This window comes from Musa acuminata, chromosome BXJ2-1 (assembly GCF_036884655.1).
Source record: "Musa acuminata AAA Group cultivar baxijiao chromosome BXJ2-1, Cavendish_Baxijiao_AAA, whole genome shotgun sequence".
NCBI classification, from domain to species: domain Eukaryota; kingdom Viridiplantae; phylum Streptophyta; class Magnoliopsida; order Zingiberales; family Musaceae; genus Musa; species Musa acuminata.
Window position 1 is genome coordinate 19886932 of NC_088338.1, and position 22896 is coordinate 19909827.

Below are 22896 nucleotides of genomic sequence, written 5' to 3' on the forward strand. Positions count from 1 at the left end.
TCAAGAATTTGAAATGAGCTTAATGGATAAATTAATATTATTCTTAAGTTTACAAATTAAATAATCTAATGATAAATTTTTTATTAGTTGGACTAAGCACACTCAAGATCTATTTAAGAGATTTAACATGAAAAACTCTAAATTATCAATACAGTATCTCCATAAAATTAGACATTGATAATGATGATAAACTCTTTGACCTATAAAGATATGATAGAAAGCTTATTATATTTTATTACTACTAGACGTATTATTATGTTTAGTATAAATCTTTATATTAGGTTCTAATCAAAATCTTTAATAGATTCATTTTAACGATTAAAAAAATTTAAAAGGAATAAGAGTTTGATACCCTCCAATAAATTTGATGTGATTGCTTATATAAATGCTAACTTTGTAAGATATAGAATAAATAGAAAAAATATCTTACGACTTGTTAATTTCTAGACAAAGACTCTTTTAGTAGATTTCTCTTACTTATCGCTAATTCTCGGTGAAACGTTAGATCGACCAGTTGCTGTTTTTTCTCTTATTACGATGGTGGCTGGTGATAGGATAAATTACTTTTCTATCTTCCTATTCCCTAGTGGATCAACATTAAGTGAGGCTTTTGCTCGAGTTGATATCATTAAATTATTATCTTTAGTTTAGTGATATATCAAATGTGGAAAGAAATAGTTATGTTTTGGATTTAATTAGTTTTGTGTAGGTCATGTATTACCTTTGTTGTATTTGTTCAAAAAGAATTAACCTCTTCATAATTTCATGTAATCCAATAATAATAATCAGTACAAAAGGAAAACAAGTTAGTAATGAGAAAACGCACAAAAAAACACTATCTTCGTGTATCTGCAACAATGTAATCTAGGATTCGTACATGCATGACTGAACAAAATAATTTATTAGTAAATAAGATTACATAATTACTCGAAATAATTATGTGACAAAACCACAAGACTAATCCATCACAAAGTCACTACTCACGAGTACTCATGCGATATTGGTTGTAAGGCTATGTGATGGCTCAACCCTTGCATGTTACCATGGAGCCCATTTCCATGTCATTAGAAAAGTTCCTAAGTATATTAAGATAAATAATATTTTTATGATTATCTTCACATAAGAAAATCCTAACATAATATACATTAAAGGCTCTATTTTTTCATTAGTTTTATGTTTAGATGATGATCGATTACAAGTTTGACTTTATTACTAGCCTGAATGGTCATAAAACCTAACCAATATATGTCAAGCCCACTCCAAATATCATAAATACAACTTAAGGCGGCGACATATGGTTGCATGCATAGATCTTTACTCATTATAGTATCACATTTTTCTCAACTTATTTCTTTCAATCTTATCAAAGCTTTTGGAAATAATATGCTTTCTCAAATTTTTTATTTGCTTTCGTCTACCAGAACATGTTTTTGTAGTTTAAGTTGGTCTCCCAACATCACTTTCGAATAGTCAAATTTAGATTCACCAATTTTGTATCAAGTCATTTATGATATTGATTCTTGATGTGGAGTTAGATCTAGTTATGTTGATTCTCATTGGAATATATAGGTTATCTTAATGAGGAAAATAACTTTGATTGATTCAACTTGTTGTTGATTGTTGATGGATTTCATTTAGTATATTCTTTTATTGTTCTTTGCAACATCTAATTATTTAATTATGAAATCTAAAATAAGCAAACATTGATTCCAAGGAAACTGGCTAGGGAAAGGATCACACTAGGACAATACTTCTACCTTGCTACATGAGGAGTATTTTGGCTAACTCTTTACACCTTGTTTGTTAATGATGTAAAATAATAAATGAAGCTTTTTTTATATCTATAATTGTCAATAGTAAATTTTCTCCAAACTCGCTTTATGATGATATCTGAATAGTGAAACAAAAAAAAAAACACCTTCCAATAAATAAACATAAATCCTTAATTTAAAAGGTGAAAATTTGCACAATATCTAATTTCATAAGCTTTGGTATGCTACTAGAAACAACTTATTGGAGTCCTCAAACCTTTTCTAATCTCATTATCCTTAACAAGAAACCTTTGGTCTTCATTCTCAAAAATATTTAATGTTACCTAAGATTTTTTTTTCTCGATCTATATCTGTAGCAAATCATAAATGATTTTTTTACCATCTTATTATCTAAATTATCATAAAAGCTTATACATACATATAGGCAGCATATAAACATATCTTGACATATTTGTGGGCCCGTCAGCTCAACTGCTTCTGATGGCCAGGATTAAACACTGCCGTACCCAGAAACGATCCAACCGTCGACTCGCCCAGCTTAACTAAAACCCTCCCTGCTCCCCTCCGAGTCTTTGCTCACGCCACCCGTGACCGATGGCGGTTTCCCCGATGGCGTTCGCAATGAGGCCGTCCTCCGGCTAGTCCTTCCCCACGGAAAGAGCGAATTGGCCGTTGGGGTGTGGACGGAGCGAATTGGCCAGTTGGGGTGTGGACGTGCTTCGGTGTCGGGTGGCCTCGCATCCAACGCCTGATCGAAGAGGATGGCATCGTGCTGATGCCCGGGTGCTACGACGCGTTGTCGGCGGCCATCATCCAGAAATCGGGGTTCCGCGCCGGGTTCATCTCTGGTTATGCTCTCTCTGCCTCCCTCATTGGCAAGCCCGACTTCGGCCTCCTCACGTCTCTCCCTCTTACGCCTTCCTACATCGTCTTTCTGCTTACTTCTTCCTTTCTTTTGTTTTGGCTAATCTGTTTGTTATCGATCTAGACCCCCGGAGATGGCGGAGACTGCTCGATCTGTGTGTGCGGCGTCTCCTTTGATTCCCATTATCGCTGATGCTGGTAATAGATTCTTTTCTACAAGGGTTCTTGCTCTTTGTCAACGACATTTCTACAATTTTCCTATCAATTCGAACCATTGGCTTGATCCCTAAATTTAAATTGATGTAACAGAGATTTCAGACATGAACTGGTGAAAGATGAGTTAACTTTCTTGGAAGTGAAAAACATTTCTTTTCCTTTATATCCAGAAAGTTGGTCGAAAAACTGATCTTTGTTCTTTTGTTATCTAATGAAGTTTAGCACAACTAAACTTTGTATTGTTAATCATATTTGAACGTGCCGTCCATGTTGTCAAATTCACATATACGTGACTTCTTATTCATGAAATAGTGTAGATACGGGAGGCGGCAATGCTCTGAATGTACAGAGGGCCGTTGAAGATTTGATTGCCACTGGTGTTGCTGGTTACTTTCTTGAGATACCACAGTTGTTTAGAATATAAATTTTTTTCAAGCCCTTTTGTTGGATATCAGTCTTTTTTAGATAGTTCTAATTCTTGAAAATCACTTTTTGTGCTTTGACATTCCAGGATCAAGCTTGGCCAAAGAAGTGTGGTAAGTGAGCATCAATTTACCTCCATTATGTCTCAATTTTGCCTTTTCAGTTTTGTCATAATTGGTCTCCATGGATCTCATGGAAATTTACTTTTCTCTTTTTTCTGGCAACAAGGACATATGCGTGGAAAACAGGTAATAAGCTGAAAAAGAATTATTGATTTTGCTCTTGTTTCTTTTTTCAATTTCTTGCAATTGTCAGACATATTTTCTTTTGTAGATATCTAAGTTTTGTTTTGCGTTGTGTGATTCAGTAGTATTTCCTTTTGTTTGCTTTCACATGCTTGTCAAAATAACTCTGCTGTGTGTACTCTTTGTACATGAACAACATAATAGATTGAAATTGTCTATTCCTATCTATTGCTTTTCTTGATTAGGGGGCATTAAGCACTGGTTTATTTTTCTCATCATAGGTGATACCAGCTGAGGAGCATGCTGTGAAAATAGCATCTGCAAGTGATGCAATTGGTGATGCTGACTTTTTTCTTGTTGTCCCGACTGATGCTCGTGCAATCTCAGTTAACTCTGGTCTATCAGATGCAATTGCAAGAGCTAATCTCTACATGGAGGTACAATAGTTAGGAAATCCAAAATATTTTTCTTTTCTTTCCTTTTCTGGTTGCTCATACAGTATCACATAACTTACTGCAGTTATTTTATAGTTACTTTCAATAACTGTGTCAACTAGTAGAGGCACATTAATATAGTCATATTTAGCATGCTCGTTAACTATTCTTGAACACTCAGTGGTTGTCCCATGCTCCATGATGTTGAATTCTGTATTTTTAATGGTAATCAACACTTTCAACTTCCACTATGTTCAGATGATTGACATGTAAATCCAATATCACTTGTTATTAGTTTTTCTAGATCTTCCAAATGAAACCTGTGAAGATTGCATTGAAGTTGTTATTTGTTACTATCCCAAGTTCTTTGAATGCAGCAAGTTTTTCCTAATTTGAGAATATGTTTCTTCTTATAATTGGCATATCCAAGTGTCTGATTCGGCAATGAGATAAGATGAAGATATTGTTGAATCTCGTATTTTGATGATGAAACTACTTGATATATGTTTATGATTTAATCTGTGTTTTGAGTGACGCAGGGTGCTTCGATCAGGATGAGACAATTAAAGCAGGAACATCATGTTGTGCCGGAGGAACATGTCAGAAGATTGGACGTCGGGCCGGTGGATCGGTCGACGTATCGACAGAAGGCTTCGGGTCGTGGACTCGGGCATCGGGCCAAGAAGAGCGGGTATTGTGCCAAGGATATCGGAGTTGCGGAGTCAACTGGCCGATTGGGCAATAGGCTGCAGGAAAGGACGATGCGCCGAAGAATCGGACGAAGCGTCGAGGGACCAATGACATGCCGGACAACTTGGTTAATTGCTTAGGATTAATTGTCTCGATCGAAGTTTTTTTGTTTTGAGTGTGCAGGATTAACTACGATGAAAGTAAGACATGTAGCAGGAGTTGCGCCGGAGTCAAGTTCATGATCATGTTGGGAGTTCGAGAGTTCGACGGAAGTTCGGACGGTCGTCGGAGGTTCTGCGAGAACAGATCCGAGAAGTCCAGAAGCTTGCCAAGCGAAGCTCATCGGAACTCGCCAAGTGGATCGTCGCAAAGTCCAGGAGTTTGCCGGAAGTCCGCAGGAGCATCACCGAGAGTTCATCGGATGATCGACGGAAGTTCGCCGGAAACTCGCCGGAAGAAGCGATTGACGCACCGAAGCAAAGCTGCAGAAATTGTCTTAGATCTAATCGTAGTTAGCACGTTGATTAAGTTGGAAAATGGGAGGTGATCCCATTAGCTTAATCTTGGGGCAATTGGGCCCCTGAAAGTCTGAAATTGGGTCGAATGGTGCTAACCATTCGGACCCTGATTGCACCAGGAGGTGCAACCGCCTAGGCCAGGAGGTGGCACCGCCTGGGCTAAGCCTCCCAGTGAGACTGGGAGGTGCAACCGTCCCAGCCAAGAGGTGGCACCGCCTGAGCTCAGTCTTCGAGCTAGATTGGGCGGTGCAACCTCCCTGACAGAGAGGTGGCACCGCCTGAGCTCAGTCTTCGAGCTCTGGCAGAGAGGTGCAACCGCCTCAGTCAAGAGGTGGCACCGCCTGGGGCTCAGTCTCCGAGCCAGACTCAGGAGGTGCAACCGCCCCTGACACAGAGGTGCAACCGCCTGGGCTCAGTCTTCGAGCTCTGCCAGGCGGTGCAACCTCTCCAATCAGGAGGTGCAACCGCCTGATCCCGGAATTTCGGGATTTGATCGTTTTGAGCTCCAAATTTGAATTGGGTTGGGGCCTATAAATACCCCACCCATTCAGCACTGAAAGCACAGAACACACACTCGAAATCTTGCTATCTTTCTGTGTTTCTTAGAGCTCAAAACTGCTAGTTCTCCTCTTTCTATTCTTCAAGTTTGAGTTGTAAAGAGAGGAGAGAAAACTTCTATAAGGGTTGTCTCCTAAGCCCGCCAAAAGGAGTGAATCTGTAAGAGGGTGGTTGGCCTTCGCCTATCGAAGGAAGGTCTCTAGTTGACGTCGGTGACCTCGTCGGTGGAGGAAGCCAAAAGTGGAGTAGGTCAAGACTGACCGAACCACTCTAAATCTCTGGTTTGCGTTTGTTTTGAGCACTTTATCATTACTGCAAACCTCCTACATAGCTACTGCTCTCTGCGCCTTTACGAACAAGTTTCTAAGTGCTGATCTTTCCGAATCTGCATTCAGACGTAAATCGGTGTTTTCATACATTACAGTTTACGATTACGTTTTGTAACTGCAAACTGTCTTCTGCGCTTTTACGAACGAGTTTCTTTGCAGTTTACATTTACGTTTTGATTCTATTTATAACTGCAAACTGTCTTCTGCAATTTTACGAACGAGTTTCAAGGTTTAGACGAAAATCTGCATTTAGACGTAAAACTGCATTTAGACGTAAATCGGCTTTCCTCGTACAATCATCAGATTTCAGTTTACGTTTACGTCTTGATTTCAACTGCATACTGCCTTCTGCGAGTCTACAAACGAGTTTCAAAGTTCAGACGTAAATCTCCGTTTAGACGTAAATCTGCGTTTAGACGTAAATCTGCGTTTAGACGTAAATCTACGTTTAGACATAAATCTGCTTTTTGTAGATTACTTTTTGAGCTGTACAATAGCAGCACACTGTCTTTATACTTCTGCTTAAACTACGCTTAGACGCAAACTGTGTTTAGACGCAAACTGCGCTTAGACGCAATCTGCGCTTAGACGCAATCTGAGCTTAGACGCAATCTGTATTTAGACGCAAACTGCGTTTAGACGCAAACTGTGTTTAGACGTAAACTGCACTTAATCATAAGTAATCTTAGAATCGGCTTTTGCATCAAAATAGTTTTTATCGAACGAACACAGCTTTCGTTTTTAATCGCTGAAAGATTTCCGCTGCACTAATTCACCCCCCCCCTCTTAGTACTCTCGATCCTAACAATTGGTATCAGAGCGGGGTATTTCTCATTTCGGATTTACACCCGAGAGAAATGGCTCTTCAAGAGGGCTTTTCGGTCTTTCGTCCACCGTTCTTTAACGGATTGGACTACACTTATTGGAAAACTCGAATGAGAGTTTTCTTGATTTCTCTAAATCTGGATTTATGGAATATCGTTGAAAACAGTTTTTAACTTCCCTCTAAACCGATGAACGAATGGTCGGATTTAGAGAAGAAGTATTTTTCTTTAAACGCAAAGGCTATGAATGCCTTATTTTGCGCTTTGGACAAAAATGAGTTCAATCGGGTTTCTTTGTGCGAAACGGCTTTCGATATTTGGCGCACTCTTGAAATCACGCACGAGGGAACTAGTAGAGTCAAAGACTCGAAAGTTAATATTTTACTGCATGATTTCGAGCTTTTTCATATGAAACCAAGCGAAACCGTTGTTGACATGTACACCCGTTTTACGGATGTCGTCAATGGTTTAAAATCACTTGGTAAAAGTTTTTCGGACTTTGAACTCGTTAACAAAGTTTTGCGCTCACTTTCTAAAACTTGGGATTCAAAAGTAACTGCTATTCAAGAATCGAAAAACTTGAACCAATTTCCACTTGAAGAACTAATTGGTTCATTGATCACATATGAAATGACGTGCAATGCACGTGAAGAACTTGAGAACCACCTTCCAAAGAACAGGAAGGATTTGGGACATAGAACATTTGAAGACCACTCGAGCATAAGCTCAAGTGATGGTGAACTTAAACTACAAATGAAACAAAAATTAAAAAGTAAAAAGAACGGAACTACTTGCTTTGAACGCAAGAAGAAGGACAAAAATTGGGATGAATCAAGCTCCTCCGAAGACGAGGAGAAAATCAACAAAGGCGAGGTGGCAAACTACGCCTTTACGCCTTTCGACGCTGAGGTAATCAAAATGCCTTTAAATTACTTTAAAATTACATGATGCTTTTCATAAAGCATTTTTCTTTTTTATTTAATTTTCTTGAAAGTTACATGTTTAATAATTTTATAATGAAAATACAAACAATTAGGAATCATGCTTATCATTCTAGTAATTTTGAAAATAATCATGAAAATTGCATGTTTATGATAAACAAAATGATTTTGATTAAAAATACCTTATGAAATCATGCTATATATGGTTGAGAAGTAATAATGTGTATCATGTTGATTTCCATTGTTATTTCTCGATTTTGAGTATATGAAATCATGTTCAATTTGAAGTTATGATTAATGAGTATACATTTTTGAAATTATGTATGATGATTCTTGATTATCGATTTTCATGATAATAACAGTGGCTTTAAAAATTGATGCATGTTTTCATAAATGAAAAGGCATGCTAACATGAAATCGACCACTTAAAATGAAACACTTAAAAAAGGGGAAAATATATTATCAATGAAATCATGAATCTATTTATGTTATAAATTTTGTGAGCCATAAAAATGATTTTGATGATTTAAATTTGAAATGAGTTTTATCAAAATCATGATCTTGATTTATCAAATTGAATGAATTGGAAATGAATAATGATTTTTCTCTTGAATGATTGTGACTTGTATTCCTTGTATTCATGATATGACTTTTATGCAATTCTTTGTATTCATGAAATATTTATCTCATCACCCAATTATTTCTTTTCAATATTCCTCAAGTGATGATATGAATGCATGAGATATTCATGAATTTATTTTGATGTATGCAAATGAGAAGTTTCGATCATGCATGTTAGGATGCAATGTGACAAATTAATACCATGATGATTTGAAATATTTATAATTTGGAATCATGCATATAATAATGAGTTTGTATGTTTTGAGAATGTGCATATTTTAATTTAAAAATATAATGATGCACAAATGAGATTAATACTAACCTTTGTCATGATTTAAAAATTGATGTAAAGGGTTTTTCCCTTCTTTTTGACAATGACAAAAGGGGAGATAGCTAGCTTGCACAATTCAAGAAGAAAGCAAAAATTGCACTTCTCAAAAGAGAAGAAATTGCTATCTTGAAAATCACCAAGAAGCGCTATCTTGCAAATCTCAAGACACACAAATGCAATCATGCAAAATTTGTAATTTTGCACATCATTAAAATTTATGATGCTTTGGTGATTATGCATGTTCTAAAATGTTATATAATTCACTAGCTTGCATGATGTAGAACTTAGCTATATTGAACATCACCAAGGAATGCTATCTTTCCTATCTCAAGAAGCAAAAAGTTAACTTGCACATCTAGCAAAACTTATATTTCAAGAAGCAAGAGTTGCTTTCTTGAACATCTCAAAATTGCTAGCTTGCGGGCCTTAAAATGTAGAAATTTTTTGCTAGCTTGAATATGGTAAACTTGTTATCATACTACCATGATGATGAGCATGCCTTATCTTCATGATTATATTTGAAAAACTATGGCAAAAATCTGTCCGAATAATTAAACGTGTTAAAATTATTTTTTGGACTTTTTTGATTGAATGATCAAATCACTTGATTGCCATAATGATTTTACACAATTACATGCCATGATTACATGTTGGAAATTATGTGATTGAATACAAAAATTTCTATGATAATAAGCATGTTTTACCTTCATGATTGTAATTGAATATCTCTAGTAAAACCCTGTCCGAATGTATGAAAGTGTCAAAATTCATTTTCGGATTTTCTTGATCCTAACAATTGGATTTTCTCGATACATTATCCTTTTCCGAACTTAACAAGCATATGTCATATCAAGTTTAATTCATATCATTGATTTTTGACATATGGAATCATCTAGCAAATGCACTTATCATGTGAAAAATATTTTTTGAGAAACATATTTGATGATTCCCTCTTATAAAAGGATGATATTTTTATATACAAGGATTTGACTCACTTACATATCTTAATCCTTGCAAAAATGAAGTGTGCTTTAATATCTTATCGATTTGAACTTCACATATGGCTTTCCTCCTTCATGTAAAAAGATAACAAATAAAAAGGAAGAAGCAATAAAAGCTATCTCCATGTCATGTTTTCCTCGAGATGTTGGCATAATTGGTATCCTATCACTCACTATTGGAAAATGACATAAACCAACTTTTGGCATCGCACTTATATTTAAAATTTGCTTATATCGTTCTCCTTGTTGTTGATGACAAAGGGGGAGAAATATATAAATTGATACTATGAGTGCCATATTTGAAGAATATGAATAGATGTCATGAATGCCATATTATGATGAGATATCAAAAGCAGCATTCATATGAATAGGTGCTATGAATGTCATATCATGTTAAGATATCAAGAACTTGAATCGCAATTTTACATATTGATATCTTACCATTTGATGATAGCAAACTTGCATGATGGTAACAATAGATATTATGTTTTTCATGCAATGAGTTAAAACTTACATCACAAACACTTGATTGTGGTACCTCTCCTTTTTGTTGATGACAAAGGGGGAGAAGTATGTTGATGACATCACATGTTATGCATAAGTTTATGATGACATGTTGCTTGGATTTTTGAATCCAAGAGTTTCTATCAATATGGCATATTGATAGGGGGAGTTTGTTTAAACTCTGGGAGTTAAGGTTAACTCCGTTTATGATGACATGTTGCTTAGATTTTTGAATCTAAGAGTTTCTATCAATAAGGCATATTGATAGGGGGAGTTTGTTTAAACTCCGGGAGTTAAGTTTAACTCCGTCATCAAGTAGTTGTCATCATCAAAAAGGGGGAGATTGTTGAATCTCGTATTTTGATGATGAAACTACTTGATATATGTTTATGATTTAATCTGCGTTTTGAGTGACGCAGGGTGCTTCGATCAGGATGAGACAATTAAAGCAGGAACATCATGTTGTGCCGGAGGAACATGTCAGAAGATTGGACGTCGGGCCGGTGGATCGGTCGACGTATCGATAGAAGGCTTCGGGTCGTGGACTCGGGCATCGGGCCAAGAAGAGCGGGTATTGTGCCAAGGATATCGGAGTTGCGGAGTCAACTGGCCGATTGGGCAATAGGCTGCAGGAAAGGACGATGCGCCGAAGAATCGGACGAAGCGTCGAGGGACCAATGACATGCCGGACAACTTGGTTAATTGCTTAGGATTAATTGTCTCGATCGAAGTTTTTTTGTTTTGAGTGTGCAGGATTAACTACGATGAAAGTAAGACATGCAGCAGGAGTTGCGCCGGAGTCAAGTTCATGATCATGTTGGGAGTTCGAGAGTTCGACGGAAGTTCGGACGGTCATCGGAGGTTCTGCGAGAACAGATCCGAGAAGTCCAGAAGCTTGCCAAGCGAAGCTCATCGGAACTCGCCAAGTGGATCGTCGCAAAGTCCAGGAGTTTGCCGGAAGTCCGCAGGAGCATCACCGAGGGTTCATCGGATGATCGACGGAAGTTCGCCGGAAACTCGTCGGAAGAAGCGATTGACGCACCGAAGCAAAGCTGCAGAAATTGTCTTAGATCTAATCGTAGTTAGCACGTTGATTAAGTTGGAAAATGGGAGGTGATCCCATTAGCTTAATCTTGGGGCAATTGGGCCCTTGAAAAACTGAAATTGGGCCGAATGGTGCTAACCATTCGGACCCTGATTGCACCAGGAGGTGCAACCGCCTAGGCCAGGAGGTGGCACCGCCTGGGCTAAGCCTCCCAGCGAGACTGGGAGGTGCAATCGCCCCAGCCAAGAGGTGGCACCGCCTGAGCTCAGTCTTCGAGCTAGACTGGGCGGTGCAACCTCCCTGACAGAGAGGTGGCACCGCCTGAGCTCAGTCTTCGAGCTCTGGCAGAGAGGTGCAACCGCCTCAGTCAAGAGGTGGCACCGCCTGGGGCTCAGTCTCCGAGCCAGACTCAGGAGGTGCAACCGCCCCTGACACAGAGGTGCAACCGCCTGGGCTCAGTCTTCGAGCTCTGCCAGGCGGTGCAACCTCTCCAGTCAGGAGGTGCAACCGCCTGATCCCGGAATTTCGGGATTTGATCGTTTTGAGCTCCAAATTTGAATTGGGTTGGGGCCTATAAATACCCCACCCATTCAGCACTGAAAGCACAGAACACACACTCGAAATCTTGCTATCTTTCTGTGTTTCTTAGAGCTCAAAACTGCTAGTTCTCCTCTTTCTATTCTTCAAGTTTGAGTTGTAAAGAGAGGAGAGAAAACTTCTGTAAGGGTTGTCTCCTAAGCCCGCCAAAAGGAGTGAATCTGTAAGAGGGTGGTTGGCCTTCGCCTATTGAAGGAAGGTCTCTAGTTGATGTCGGTGACCTCGTCGGTGGAGGAAGCCAAAAGTGGAGTAGGTCAAGACTGACCGAACCACTCTAAATCTCTGGTTTGCGTTTGTTTTGAGCACTTTATTATTACTGCAAACCTCCTACATAGCTACTGCTCTCTGCGCCTTTACGAACAAGTTTCTAAGTGCTGATCTTTCCGAATCTGCATTCAGACGTAAATCGGTGTTTTCATACATTACAGTTTACGATTATGTTTTGTAACTGCAAACTGTCTTCTGCGCTTTTACGAACGAGTTTCTTTGCAATTTACATTTACGTTTTGATTCTATTTATAACTGCAAACTGTCTTCTGCAATTTTACGAACGAGTTTCAAGGTTTAGACGAAAATCTGCATTTAGACGTAAAACTGCATTTAGACGTAAATCGGCTTTCCTCGTACAATCATCAGATTTCAGTTTATGTTTACGTCTTGATTTCAACTGCATACTGCCTTCTGCGAGTCTACAAACGAGTTTCAAAGTTCAGACGTAAATCTGCGTTTAGACGTAAATATGCGTTTAGACGTAAATCTACGTTTAGACGTAAATCTGCTTTTTGCAGATTACTTTTTGAGCTGTACAATAGCAGCACACTGTCTTTATACTTCTGCTTAAACTGCGCTTAGACGCAAACTGTGTTTAGACGCAAACTGCGCTTAGACGCAATCTGCGCTTAGACGCAAACTGCGCTTAGACGCAATCTGAGCTTAGACGCATTCTGCATTTAGACGCAAACTGCGTTTAGACGCAAACTGTGTTTAGACGTAAACTGCACTTAATCATAAGTAATCTTAGAATCGGCTTTTGCATCAAAATAGTTTTTATCGAACGAACGCAGCTTTCGTTTTTAATCGCTGAAAGATTTCCGCTGCACTAATTCACCCCCCCCCCTCTTAGTGCTCTCGATCCTAACAGATATTCGGGTTCACATGAGAATAAAAATATAAATGAAAATAAAAGAGTTATGCTGTATGTCATGAGAATATGAAATAATTATATTTAAGTGCCTAGGAAACCATAGAATCTTGAAATGAACTCATATTGTAATGTTGTTTTATATTGGAATTTGGAAAGTTATAAAAGAGTGTTATCAACGCCCAACATGCATGGATATGTATCTGACATGTCTTGTGAGTTTGGACTTGAGTCCATGCAACACTCGTATGACCTACCAATAGATAACTCAATGTTCTTTAGTTGTAAAAATCAGTGAAAAAATAAATCATGATGTTTCCTGAGCTTGGAATATACATTTTTTCTATAGCAACCATGACTTAAAAGACTGCCCAAACCCATATGAACCAAGCGGTAAACACCAGCCCGACTATCATGGACAAACTTCTAAACAGGATGTTTGATATAATGCTTATGTATGTCCGTGTCTTTTGGTATGTTCATGCCTTGTGCAGCATGTAGAGGGACGGCCGAAGGCGTAATAGTCCTATTTTAGTTAAGTTGGTGGCCTCTTTAAGCTTGTAAATAAAGGTTGTGTCATGTGGACACGTGTGAGAGATTTTTGGTCTGTAATGGACCATTTTACCCTTTGTTGTGCAACTATTCAGAGCTTGTAAAGTCTGTTTGTAATTTGCATTGTCTATGAAGTGTTTTTCGGAGATGTTTGCTTGTGGATCCCGATTGAGGCGTTCTCTCTAACCCGTTCTCTCTTTTGTTGGTCCTAAGGGACAGTGGGAGGCTTCTGGGAGGCTGACCTTTGCGGACGGACACGCAAGGGTGCCGCACGACTTAGGCAAAACCTGCTAAGTTCGTGACAGATGGTATCAGAGCGGGACAAGCACTCATAGAAACACTTAACATGCAAACGTGGGGGACCTAGCGGGGCTGCATTGAGGGCAGTCAGCACACGCGACCGTTTGGGGGAAAACGGGCATGGAGATATAGGGAAAAGGAGTCGCTCGGAGGAGCGGGCATCTAACATTGGCATTCAGAGGAATGACCAACCCTTCGCGCAAGAGGCACCACGAGAACAGGCAAGCTTGGAAGAATGCGGAGCGCACAAAGGTTGGGATGGCTGAGTTTGAGCTACGGCTCAACGTTGACAACTATACTTGATGGTGCTCAAGGCAAGCGAGGCTCTTGGTAAGAATGAGACCATGCAAGGTGGAATGAGTTGCTCAGCGATCGAAAGAGTTGTGCAAAGCTCACAGAGGTGAGGGGAATTGCTAACTCAAATAATTCGATACTCATGCATGGGCTTGTATGCGGACGATGGAATGTTCGCGGCCATCCTAAGGCGACCGAAACTCGGTGCCATGGAGCATTGAAATTTCTCTTCGGCATGTGAAGGATACGTCCGTAGGAGGTTGAAGTGTGCGACGAGTTCAGCATGTTGCTAGGCCTTGAGTGGTGCAGCGGGGGCTGTATTGATGTGGAGTCGCAATCTAGCAAGTGCGTTTGCAGGAGGCAGAACAATGCACAGTTTGTTCAGCATATTGGAGTAGTCCAAGGGGATGGTGGTCTCCGAAACGAAGAGAGATGTTGCTCCAATGGGACAGTTATCCAGGAGGGATAAGTCCCGGCTCTCCAGAGGGAGAATCATGTGGGACGGACCTCACATGTTGAGGAGTACCTCAACAAACAACGACTCCACGAAGCTCAATGGACTGAGCAAGCGGCGAGGAGTCGTCGCATGATCTCGCTTGAGAGAATGCATTGGTGGATGCATTGCGAGATCAAGTGGGGGAGCGACCCAAAGCAACTTAAATGAAGGCATACTTGGAGTCGATGTGGAGATCGGACTCAAGGGAGGGTTGACCCGTGGAATGGTGGGCGCAAGGGCCACCATCGACTCAATGCAAAAATGAGGAGCGGAGCAACTTGGGTGTAACTTGGTACCCAAGCCGCATGAAGGGAGCCAGCATAGAAGTTGGAACATGGAGCAGAGGCACAATGCTTTCCTTAGACAGAGGTCAAGGACATGAACTCTTGTAGAGGCAAGAGTAGAATTATGTTGTTCCATGGGTTCTTCATTCTGACGGAGCGGACTCATCTTGCATGGTGCCAAAGACGAAAGGAGCTTATGGGCACATGCACCTTATCTCAGAGAAGCATTTGATGGAGGAACTAAGGCGACTCAATTTGCGGAGGCGAAATTGGGTTCAGAAGGCCTTAGCACGGGGCAAGAGGACTCAGAGGTGGGTACTCTTGAAGAATATGCCATAGTGTTGCTATTCAAGTTGCCATGAAGGAAGCGGTGCGCAGCGGAGATTGTGCTGGTAGGGGCAGAGGCCCAGGATCTAGACAATGGTGCACAAATTACAGTGAAGTCGGTGGACTTCGGTAGTTACTAGGCGACGAACTGCCCTAGAGCGGTGCTTCATCTAGGTGTGACCCAAGAGTGGGTGGATGAAGGTCGATTGCCAAAGAAGCGAACAAAATCGAAGGTGGAAGAGACCCTGCGATGTATTGGTAGAGGCCACATATGGAGGGTTCACAATTCGAGTTTATTCCACAAGGATCAGAATGCAATGGAGATGTCACCAGGAGGCGACATGGTGCAGCGGATCGTGGTGGAACAGTTCGTGGCAATGCGATACACATGACATAGTCCCGTGAGGGACTAGATCATATGGAGGTATGATCGGGAGCTACTGGAAGCTCCACTTCGGTGAACAACACGACGACAAGAAGGGCTATGGATTCAAGGAGTGAAGGCCATGGTACCGCAGAGGCGGGTCTTCCGTGCGTGCATCGAATGAAAGCCTTGGTCATCAGCATATGGGGGCTGCGTTCCACCAAGGGAAAAGTTTGAATGCAAGTACCAGTGAGTCCCATGGGAGGGACTTGATCATGCAGAGGTATGATTGAAGCAGCTGGAGAGTTGGACTGCTCCAGAGCTCATATTCGCTTAAGGGGGCCTGGCAAGTCAGAGGACTAGGTCGAGTAAGCGAACGTTGCTACCAAGGAAGCTAAGGAGAACAGAATCGGTGTAAACCCTACAACGTGATGGCAGAGGCCATGCATGGGAGTTGCAATCTGTCTTTCTATCGACCAAAGGAGAGCTGCTTGGAGAACACAGAGGTGTTGAAGCAGGGGGTCGAAAGGGGCGAGGAAGCGACGACGAGTCCAGAGGGACTTAGCTACCCAAAATCAAGCATCAGTTATAATGGAGGTGGACTCGGAGGAGTGCCACAGGGCATATCTACTGATTGTGAAGAAAAGGGATGCAGATGCGAGGCGACGGATAGTAGGGCCATGGGCATGGCAACGCCATGGTACCGTAGAGGCGGGACTTCCGTGAAAGTCATTGATCCCTTGCTCTCATGGAGGGAGTGCGCTTGGTCGTGAAAGGGGCCGAGGAGGTGGAGAATGCAGAGGCAATCTCCAAGTACCGAGACAAGGCTGAAGGGCAGAGGCCGAAGAACTTCGTAAGACCGGTGTCAATGAGCTTCTCATCAAGATAGCCGAAAGTGAAGGACTTCGGGTCATCTAAGAGTGCATAACCAAGGAACGAAGCAGGCAGTACGCGGTGTTGTACCTTCGCTACTCAGGGGAGTAGGCGGCAGGGTTGATGGAGAAGATGGTACAATCCCAGAGGCGACCAAACCTATGAGAGAATTACTCCAAGTTGGGGTGAAAGCTTCCTGCATTCCAGAAGTTCGATGGCATTGAGAAGGTGAATCATAGTAACTAACTCAACGCAAGGAGTGCAAACACTTCAAGTGCTTCAGAAGTGTGAGCAAAGAGCAGGCGAAGGCTAGTAACCAGCTCGATGCATGGAGTACAACCTGGAGGAGGCGGGCGAAGTCAAGTAACCTTTGCCTTCAACCCTTAAGAGAATGAGCGAAACCGAGTACCCCAATTCTCTTATCTATCCAGCAGAGGAGCTCTGCACAAGTTCAAAGACCCTTCGAAGATAATGGAAGACAATAGTTGTCAAATCCTCACCAACGGTGATCAGTGCTACTGAGAGTAGATTGTCCGCTTCATTTCCCAACGAAATGTCAATCGAAAGCGGAAGTGATGCGAACCTACTTGGAAGTGACAACTAAGTGAAAGAAGAGTCAATGGGCAAATTTTGTGGAGGAAGGACCCAAAACTTCAGAAGTTGCGAGACGATGCTCGTTAAAGCTCCAACAAGCATCCACCCGATTCAAGCAGCATGAGGCATTTGAGAGACTAGCGCAGTAAGGATGGTCTTTTCCTTCATCTGGAGGATCCGCAGGAACCAACAGGGATCAACACAACTCAGCCAACCCCACACTAGAGTCAGAGTCATTGGCGAGTTGAAGCAGCATGGCGGATCAAAGGTTTGACTACTCAAAAACAGCAGCGGAGAGCAGCTGGGAGCCAAGAGGCGTATTGTAGCTGGAGCAGAAGATTGAAGACTCAGCAAAGGCGAGGAGTTGCAGTGTCGACAAAGGCTTCAACGAGGACGTCGAAGGAATAAGTGAGGGAGAATGTCACGGACAAACTTCTAAACAGGATGTTTGATGTAATGCTTATGTATGTCCGTGTCTTTTGGTATGTTCATGCCTTGTACAACATGTAGAGGGACGACCGAAGGCGTAATAGTCCCATTTTAGTTAAGTTGGTGGCCTCTTTAGGCTTGTAAATAAAGGTTGTGTCATGTGGACACGTGTGAGAGATTTTCGATCTGTAATGGACCATTTTACCCTTTGTTGTGTAACTGTTCAGAGTTTGTAAAGTCTGTTTATAATTTGCATTGTCTATGAAGTGTTTTTCGGAGATGTTTGCTTGTGGATCCCGATTGAGGCGTTCTCTCTAACCTGTTTTCTCTTTTGTTGGTCCTAAGGGACAATGGGAGGGTTCGGGGAGGCTGACCTTTGCGGACGGACACGCAAGGGTGCCGCACGACTTAGGCAAAACCAGCTAAGTCCGTGACACGACGGAGAACCAGACCGCACACCAGCCCTCTCTCTCTATTTCCCCCCATACTGATCCAACCAGAAACTGGCATGGGTCTGGGAAATTAATCATGGTATGCCAGTATGTACCAGATCCATGCTGATCCAACCAACTTCCTCGAGGGGTCTGGTACCAAAATTTAAAACCATGGTAGCATTCATACTAGCTATCAGAATTTATTTCATTGTTGGTTGTCAGCTTTGATTTTTCTATTATCATTCTTGTTAGAGGCTTTATTTGACTTCCCTTGGTCTTGGCAAAAATCTTTCAATATTTCCTCCATGGTGGGTACTAGTGTAAGTTTTCCCCTTGGCTTCCTTTATCTTTCAACAAATTCGGGTAAGTCAAACTTTCTCTGATGTTTTGTTCCTGTAGATCATAATAATTCATATTAACTTATCAATTTGTGATTGCTGATTTGCTGCAGTTCTAACATGTGAACTTGTGACTGTATCTTTACTAATATTTGACAAATTATGGTAATATAAAATGGAAATTTTCGTATGTTTAGTACTTTTGCAGTATTGACGGTTGTTCTTTTCATCCTTGTTTTGAAGGCAAATTTCACCTACTATGAAAATGCATTGGTACATGTTGCTGAATAAGATTCCTTTCCATTTTCAAGTTGTTTCTTTTCACATGGATCAGAACTTATAACTCCTCCGGTCTCTCCATTCATTTATGAAATTTATAGGTCTATTATAATTTTTGTTTGCAATTGTGTTGAAGTTGGCATTGCATAGGTTGGTTCCTTTTGCTACTTCAGCCACTACTAGTTGTTCAAGTGTTTTCTCGATAAGCATAACCTGCCTATCATCTGGTGCTTTATTATTTTCATGCCTTTTTTCGTGATCAATAATTGAATTTATCATCATCTATCAATTTGAAGTTATTTTTTTATGAAACAGAATTTTTGTCTTTCTGATTTCTGGCCATTTAAATTGCAGTGGTTGTATCTCAACAGAAATTTCCTTTGTCATTGTCTTAATCTTTGATGTTATAAAGGTTTTTTCTTTTTTAAAAAATTCTGTGTGTGTGTGTCATCTCCACTAGATTTTCATTTGATTTCTAAAATTGTGCCTTACATGAGCAATGACTCTGATAATGATTCTTTGACCTTGTGCAGGCAGGAGCAGATGCCTGCTTTGTGGAGGCACCAAGGGATGATGATGAACTGAGGGAAATTGGCAGGCGCACAAATGAGTACAGAGTGTGCAACATGATCGAGGGTGGAATTACACCTTTGCTCCAAGAAATGGGCTTTCATCTCATTGTTCACCCCCTCACTACTCTCTATGCATCTGCCCGTGGATTAATTGACATCCTCAGGGATCTGAAGGAAGCAGGAACCACTAGAGGCCAGCTCCACAAGCTTGCCACGTTTGAGGAGTTCAACAAACTGATTGAATTGGATTCATGGTTTGAACTTGAAGCTCGGTACTCCAAAACCAGAAAGTTCCGCTCACAAGTGAAAAACTAACAAATCATGTTGGTGATGAAAACCGTAGTTTGTTAAGCTTTCTGAGGAAACTTTCTACACTTAACTAATTGACCAGATCAGGTAAGCTGGTGTTTTTCTATGACAATTTCTTAGCTTTACTATGTCTTTGTGCTTAAGCTAGAAGGATGGATTTTTTCTTGCCTCATGATGTCCCCATTAGGGATGATGATGAGATGCTTTAGTGGTTCAGAAATTCAAGTCAACGTGGCCATCTTCGAGATCCCAATGCCACCACACAATTAGGATACCGAGTGGGCTTGAGGCGATCGGCCAATAGGCTTGCGGCGATCTCACCTTATCCACGCTCCCTCCACTATTTCTCGATTCCCTCCGGCGTCAATTATCTGCTCCACCTCATCATCTATTAACCCACATGCTTAATACATTACTTTCCCTCTCCCACACTACCACATCACTAACAACCCCTCCCCCCCACCCCCCCCCCCTCCTTCAAATCGAAGAAATGGCTGCCATGAACTCGGGCGTGTTGGTTTGCAACTACGGGCTATCCGGTGCGTCCGATTCCAACCTCAAGCTCATCTCGGCACCGTCCTTGGCGATCACGTCGGCTTCGTCCCCCAAGCTGCCGGTGATCAGAGCCCAGCAGGCTCGTGCAGGTGAGCGTGAGGAAGTAGGGGGCGAGGGAAGACGAGCTGCATTGATCGGCCTTGCTGCTGCCCTCTTCACCACGGCGGCTGCCACCTCCTCGGCGAATGCCGGCGTCATTGATGAGTACCTCGAGAGAAGCAAAGCTAACAAGGTCTCTTACTAGTTCTGCCTCTCTTGATTATTCAAAAGCTAATAAGGACAACAAGATTAAGCAAACGCATTGTTTTGTTGTTGGTAAAGAAAGTCGATATTGAGGATTTGGATGGGATTCAAGATTTGATTTCTCTTTTGTAACGCCTAATTTAATTATTCTTGGAGAGAAATAACCGTAAATATGCTTCTATTAGATGAATATTGGATTTCAGAAAACCCTTCGATTAATGTAAGAACAGTAAAGCCTAACTAATACATCAATCTGTTGTTAAAATAATAAGAAATATAGATCATCTAATTTAAAGACGTAGGCTTTCAGATGCAATGACATCAATTAAAAGTTTACGATGGTATCAATGCCAAGTTCCTCCTGCATTGAAGGCTTAAGCTTTTAGGTGCAATGCTATTGATAAAAAATTGTCTAGTATTTTTCCATACTATATGATATTAGTTCTGTATACAAGTTGTTACAAGTTTTACTAATAACTACTTTGGCTTTGCCGCTGTCATACTTCTCCTGTATGATCTCATTCAAATAGAATATATATGAAACATGCTGGAATTTCTTGATAGATGTAAAACTGTTGCAAGTTGCTCCTTCTACAAAATAATAGGGGAAGGTAGAAGCCTAACTGGGGTAGAGAGATTAAGAGGACTGTGAGTTGGACTTCCTACATTGCATGAAACAGAATTAGAGGAGACAATTATGCATAGTAGATGTTTGAGAACATAATGAGTAAAGAGATTTGCACTATGTTTGGTGTTGGAAAGGCTTTGCCTGCTTTAAACTAAAAAAAAAATTAAAGAAAGAAAATGAAACAAGAAAAATGAGATTTTGAAATTTACATTTCTTTGGATTAGGCCTAACAAATGAATAATCAACGAGTGAAGAACTTGTTTATTGTTATTTTATGGCAGTTCGTTTCTTAAGAAAAATGATTTTATCCAGATTTTTGGTGATAACTTACAGCTTACCGCATGATGTAAACAATTTATCTCATTCGCATTCCCTCCTGTCCTTTGAAGTGAGTGACCTGTTACACTGCTTTTCCATCTACAAATGTCCACCAAAATTTATCTAAGAACTTGTGGATAATTATTTCTGTGTTTAAAAGCGATTGAAGGGTATGGTAACTCTCAGAACGAAGTCAGTTGAAAATGTCTGCCCTACCGACGATCTTGAAAGTTTGGACAGAGTAGATGCACCTAATGCACTGTGTCTTGATTAAATATCATCTGCATGGATTTTTTTGACACAAAACCTTATGATTCAAGTCATTTTACGTAATCTTCGAATGTTCTTGAAATCACTAATGAAAATTTCTACAGGAGCTGAATGACAAAGAGAGGTTGGCAACCAGCGGAGCAAATTTCGCACGAGCATACACAGTAGAATTTGGCACATGCAAGTTCCCTGAGAACTTCACTGGCTGTCAAGATCTGGCTAAGCAAAAGGTAATAATGAACAAATTGTAGCCCTCTGATTGTTCCTGCCTTCAACCTTAATTTAATTTTTCCTGTAAGTAAATTTGGCATGCTGCTTAAACAAGTTCAGGCACTGAAACTTGTTGTTGCATGAGAAATAATCCATTATAGACAGTCTATATCAAGCACAGGTGCCTAAAACTCTTCTCATAAATCAGTACCTAATAACTCTTGATTTTTCAATCAAGTAGAATTTTACATCATTTTCTCCATCTTACTTCTAACATACAGAAATTCCATCACAGTCTTCTGATTTGTTGTTGTTTCCATTTTTCCCTTTAACTCGGCTACAAATATAATGGCATCAAAGCATCCCTCCGGAAGCAATTCCTTCTTTACTAATGTTCTACTATATATATATATATATATATATATATGGTATGAATCTTAGACCTACCTATGTTCTCTTTTTCTGGTTCCTACACAGTGAAAATTATTTCTTGGCAGATGTCTTAATGCTGTTTGTGTTCATAATTTTTTCTAGCATTTCAGTTATCTAATTGTACATTTGGCTAACATAAACCGTAACGCATACTAAGAGGAAAACCAGCCAAGATCATTTAATTCCCCAACTTTGAAAGACGTCTAATTTTGGCCTGCTTAATTCGTGTTTCTATTTAGCAATGATTTTTTTCATTAGAATTTTATTTGTGCTGATTTTGAAGTAGCATACTTAAAAAGGTCCATCTAGTTTTCCATGATATTTAATGTCTATGATCATTCTAGTCATATCATTCCTTGTGTTAACAACAATGCAGAAAGTACCTTTCATCACTGATGATCTGGAGATCGAGTGCGAAGGCAAGGACAAGTACAAGTGTGGATCTAACGTCTTCTGGAAATGGACCAAGTAGAACAGCTTGTAGTTCTCATTGCAGTGTACCCAATTACTTTCTATGAACAGCATTTATGTTCCGTCAATCTTTTTCAACTCTGATAGATGATGATATCATGATAACACCCAATTCGGCAACCCTTATAATTGGTATTATGATAACACCTAATTCCATAATTCAATTTATAATTTATCATTTATGGACATCAAATCCTTCCATTTAACAGTATCTTAGGATGCATAACCTTAACCTTAACGTTAATGATGGTTCACATGAGAAAGACTTAC

General features: G+C 40.4%; 2 protein-coding genes across 4 annotated transcripts; both read left to right on the top strand.

The window, feature by feature from the left end:
• Positions 1 to 2357: 2357 nt before the first annotated feature.
• Positions 2358 to 19569, top strand: LOC103972799 (carboxyvinyl-carboxyphosphonate phosphorylmutase, chloroplastic-like). 3 transcript variants are annotated; one of them, XM_065093764.1, is made up of 7 exons: positions 2358 to 2672; positions 2761 to 2834; positions 3170 to 3250; positions 3362 to 3388; positions 3504 to 3523; positions 3802 to 3957; positions 19152 to 19569. In XM_065093764.1, exons 1-7 carry the CDS (start codon positions 2548 to 2550, stop codon positions 19503 to 19505), a joined length of 837 nt encoding a protein of 278 aa, XP_064949836.1. In that variant the 5' UTR covers positions 2358 to 2547; the 3' UTR covers positions 19506 to 19569. The 3 variants fall into 3 exon arrangements, with proteins under 3 accessions (XP_064949836.1, XP_064949837.1, XP_064949835.1); XM_065093765.1 differs by lacking the exon at positions 3170 to 3250 and having other exon boundaries at positions 2609 to 2672; positions 3364 to 3388; XM_065093763.1 differs by lacking the exons at positions 2358 to 2672; positions 2761 to 2834; positions 3170 to 3250; ... (1 more) ...; positions 3504 to 3523; positions 3802 to 3957 and adding an exon at positions 4795 to 7782.
• A 335-nt stretch (positions 19570 to 19904) lies between these two features.
• LOC135599068 (photosystem I reaction center subunit N, chloroplastic-like) lies at positions 19905 to 22694 on the top strand. Its single transcript, XM_065093766.1, has 3 exons — positions 19905 to 20286; positions 21618 to 21743; positions 22532 to 22694. The coding sequence occupies exons 1-3, from the start codon at positions 19990 to 19992 to the stop codon at positions 22625 to 22627; spliced, it is 519 nt and encodes a 172-aa protein (XP_064949838.1). The 5' UTR covers positions 19905 to 19989; the 3' UTR covers positions 22628 to 22694.
• Positions 22695 to 22896: the final 202 nt, after the last annotated feature.

Bases quoted from the DNA above. Each gene is read 5' to 3' on its own strand.
- LOC103972799 (XM_065093763.1), top strand. From the start codon at position 7,063: ATGAACGAATGGTCGGATTTAGAGAAGAAGTATTTTTCTTTAAACGCA. The intron at 7,783-19,151 runs GTAATCAAAATG...GACCTTGTGCAG, and splicing joins TTACGCCTTTCGACGCTGAG to GCAGGAGCAGATGCCTGCTT.
- LOC135599068 (XM_065093766.1), top strand. From the start codon at position 19,990: ATGGCTGCCATGAACTCGGGCGTGTTGGTTTGCAACTACGGGCTATCC. The intron at 20,287-21,617 runs GTCTCTTACTAG...AAATTTCTACAG, and splicing joins AGAGAAGCAAAGCTAACAAG to GAGCTGAATGACAAAGAGAG. The intron at 21,744-22,531 runs GTAATAATGAAC...ACAACAATGCAG, and splicing joins AAGATCTGGCTAAGCAAAAG to AAAGTACCTTTCATCACTGA.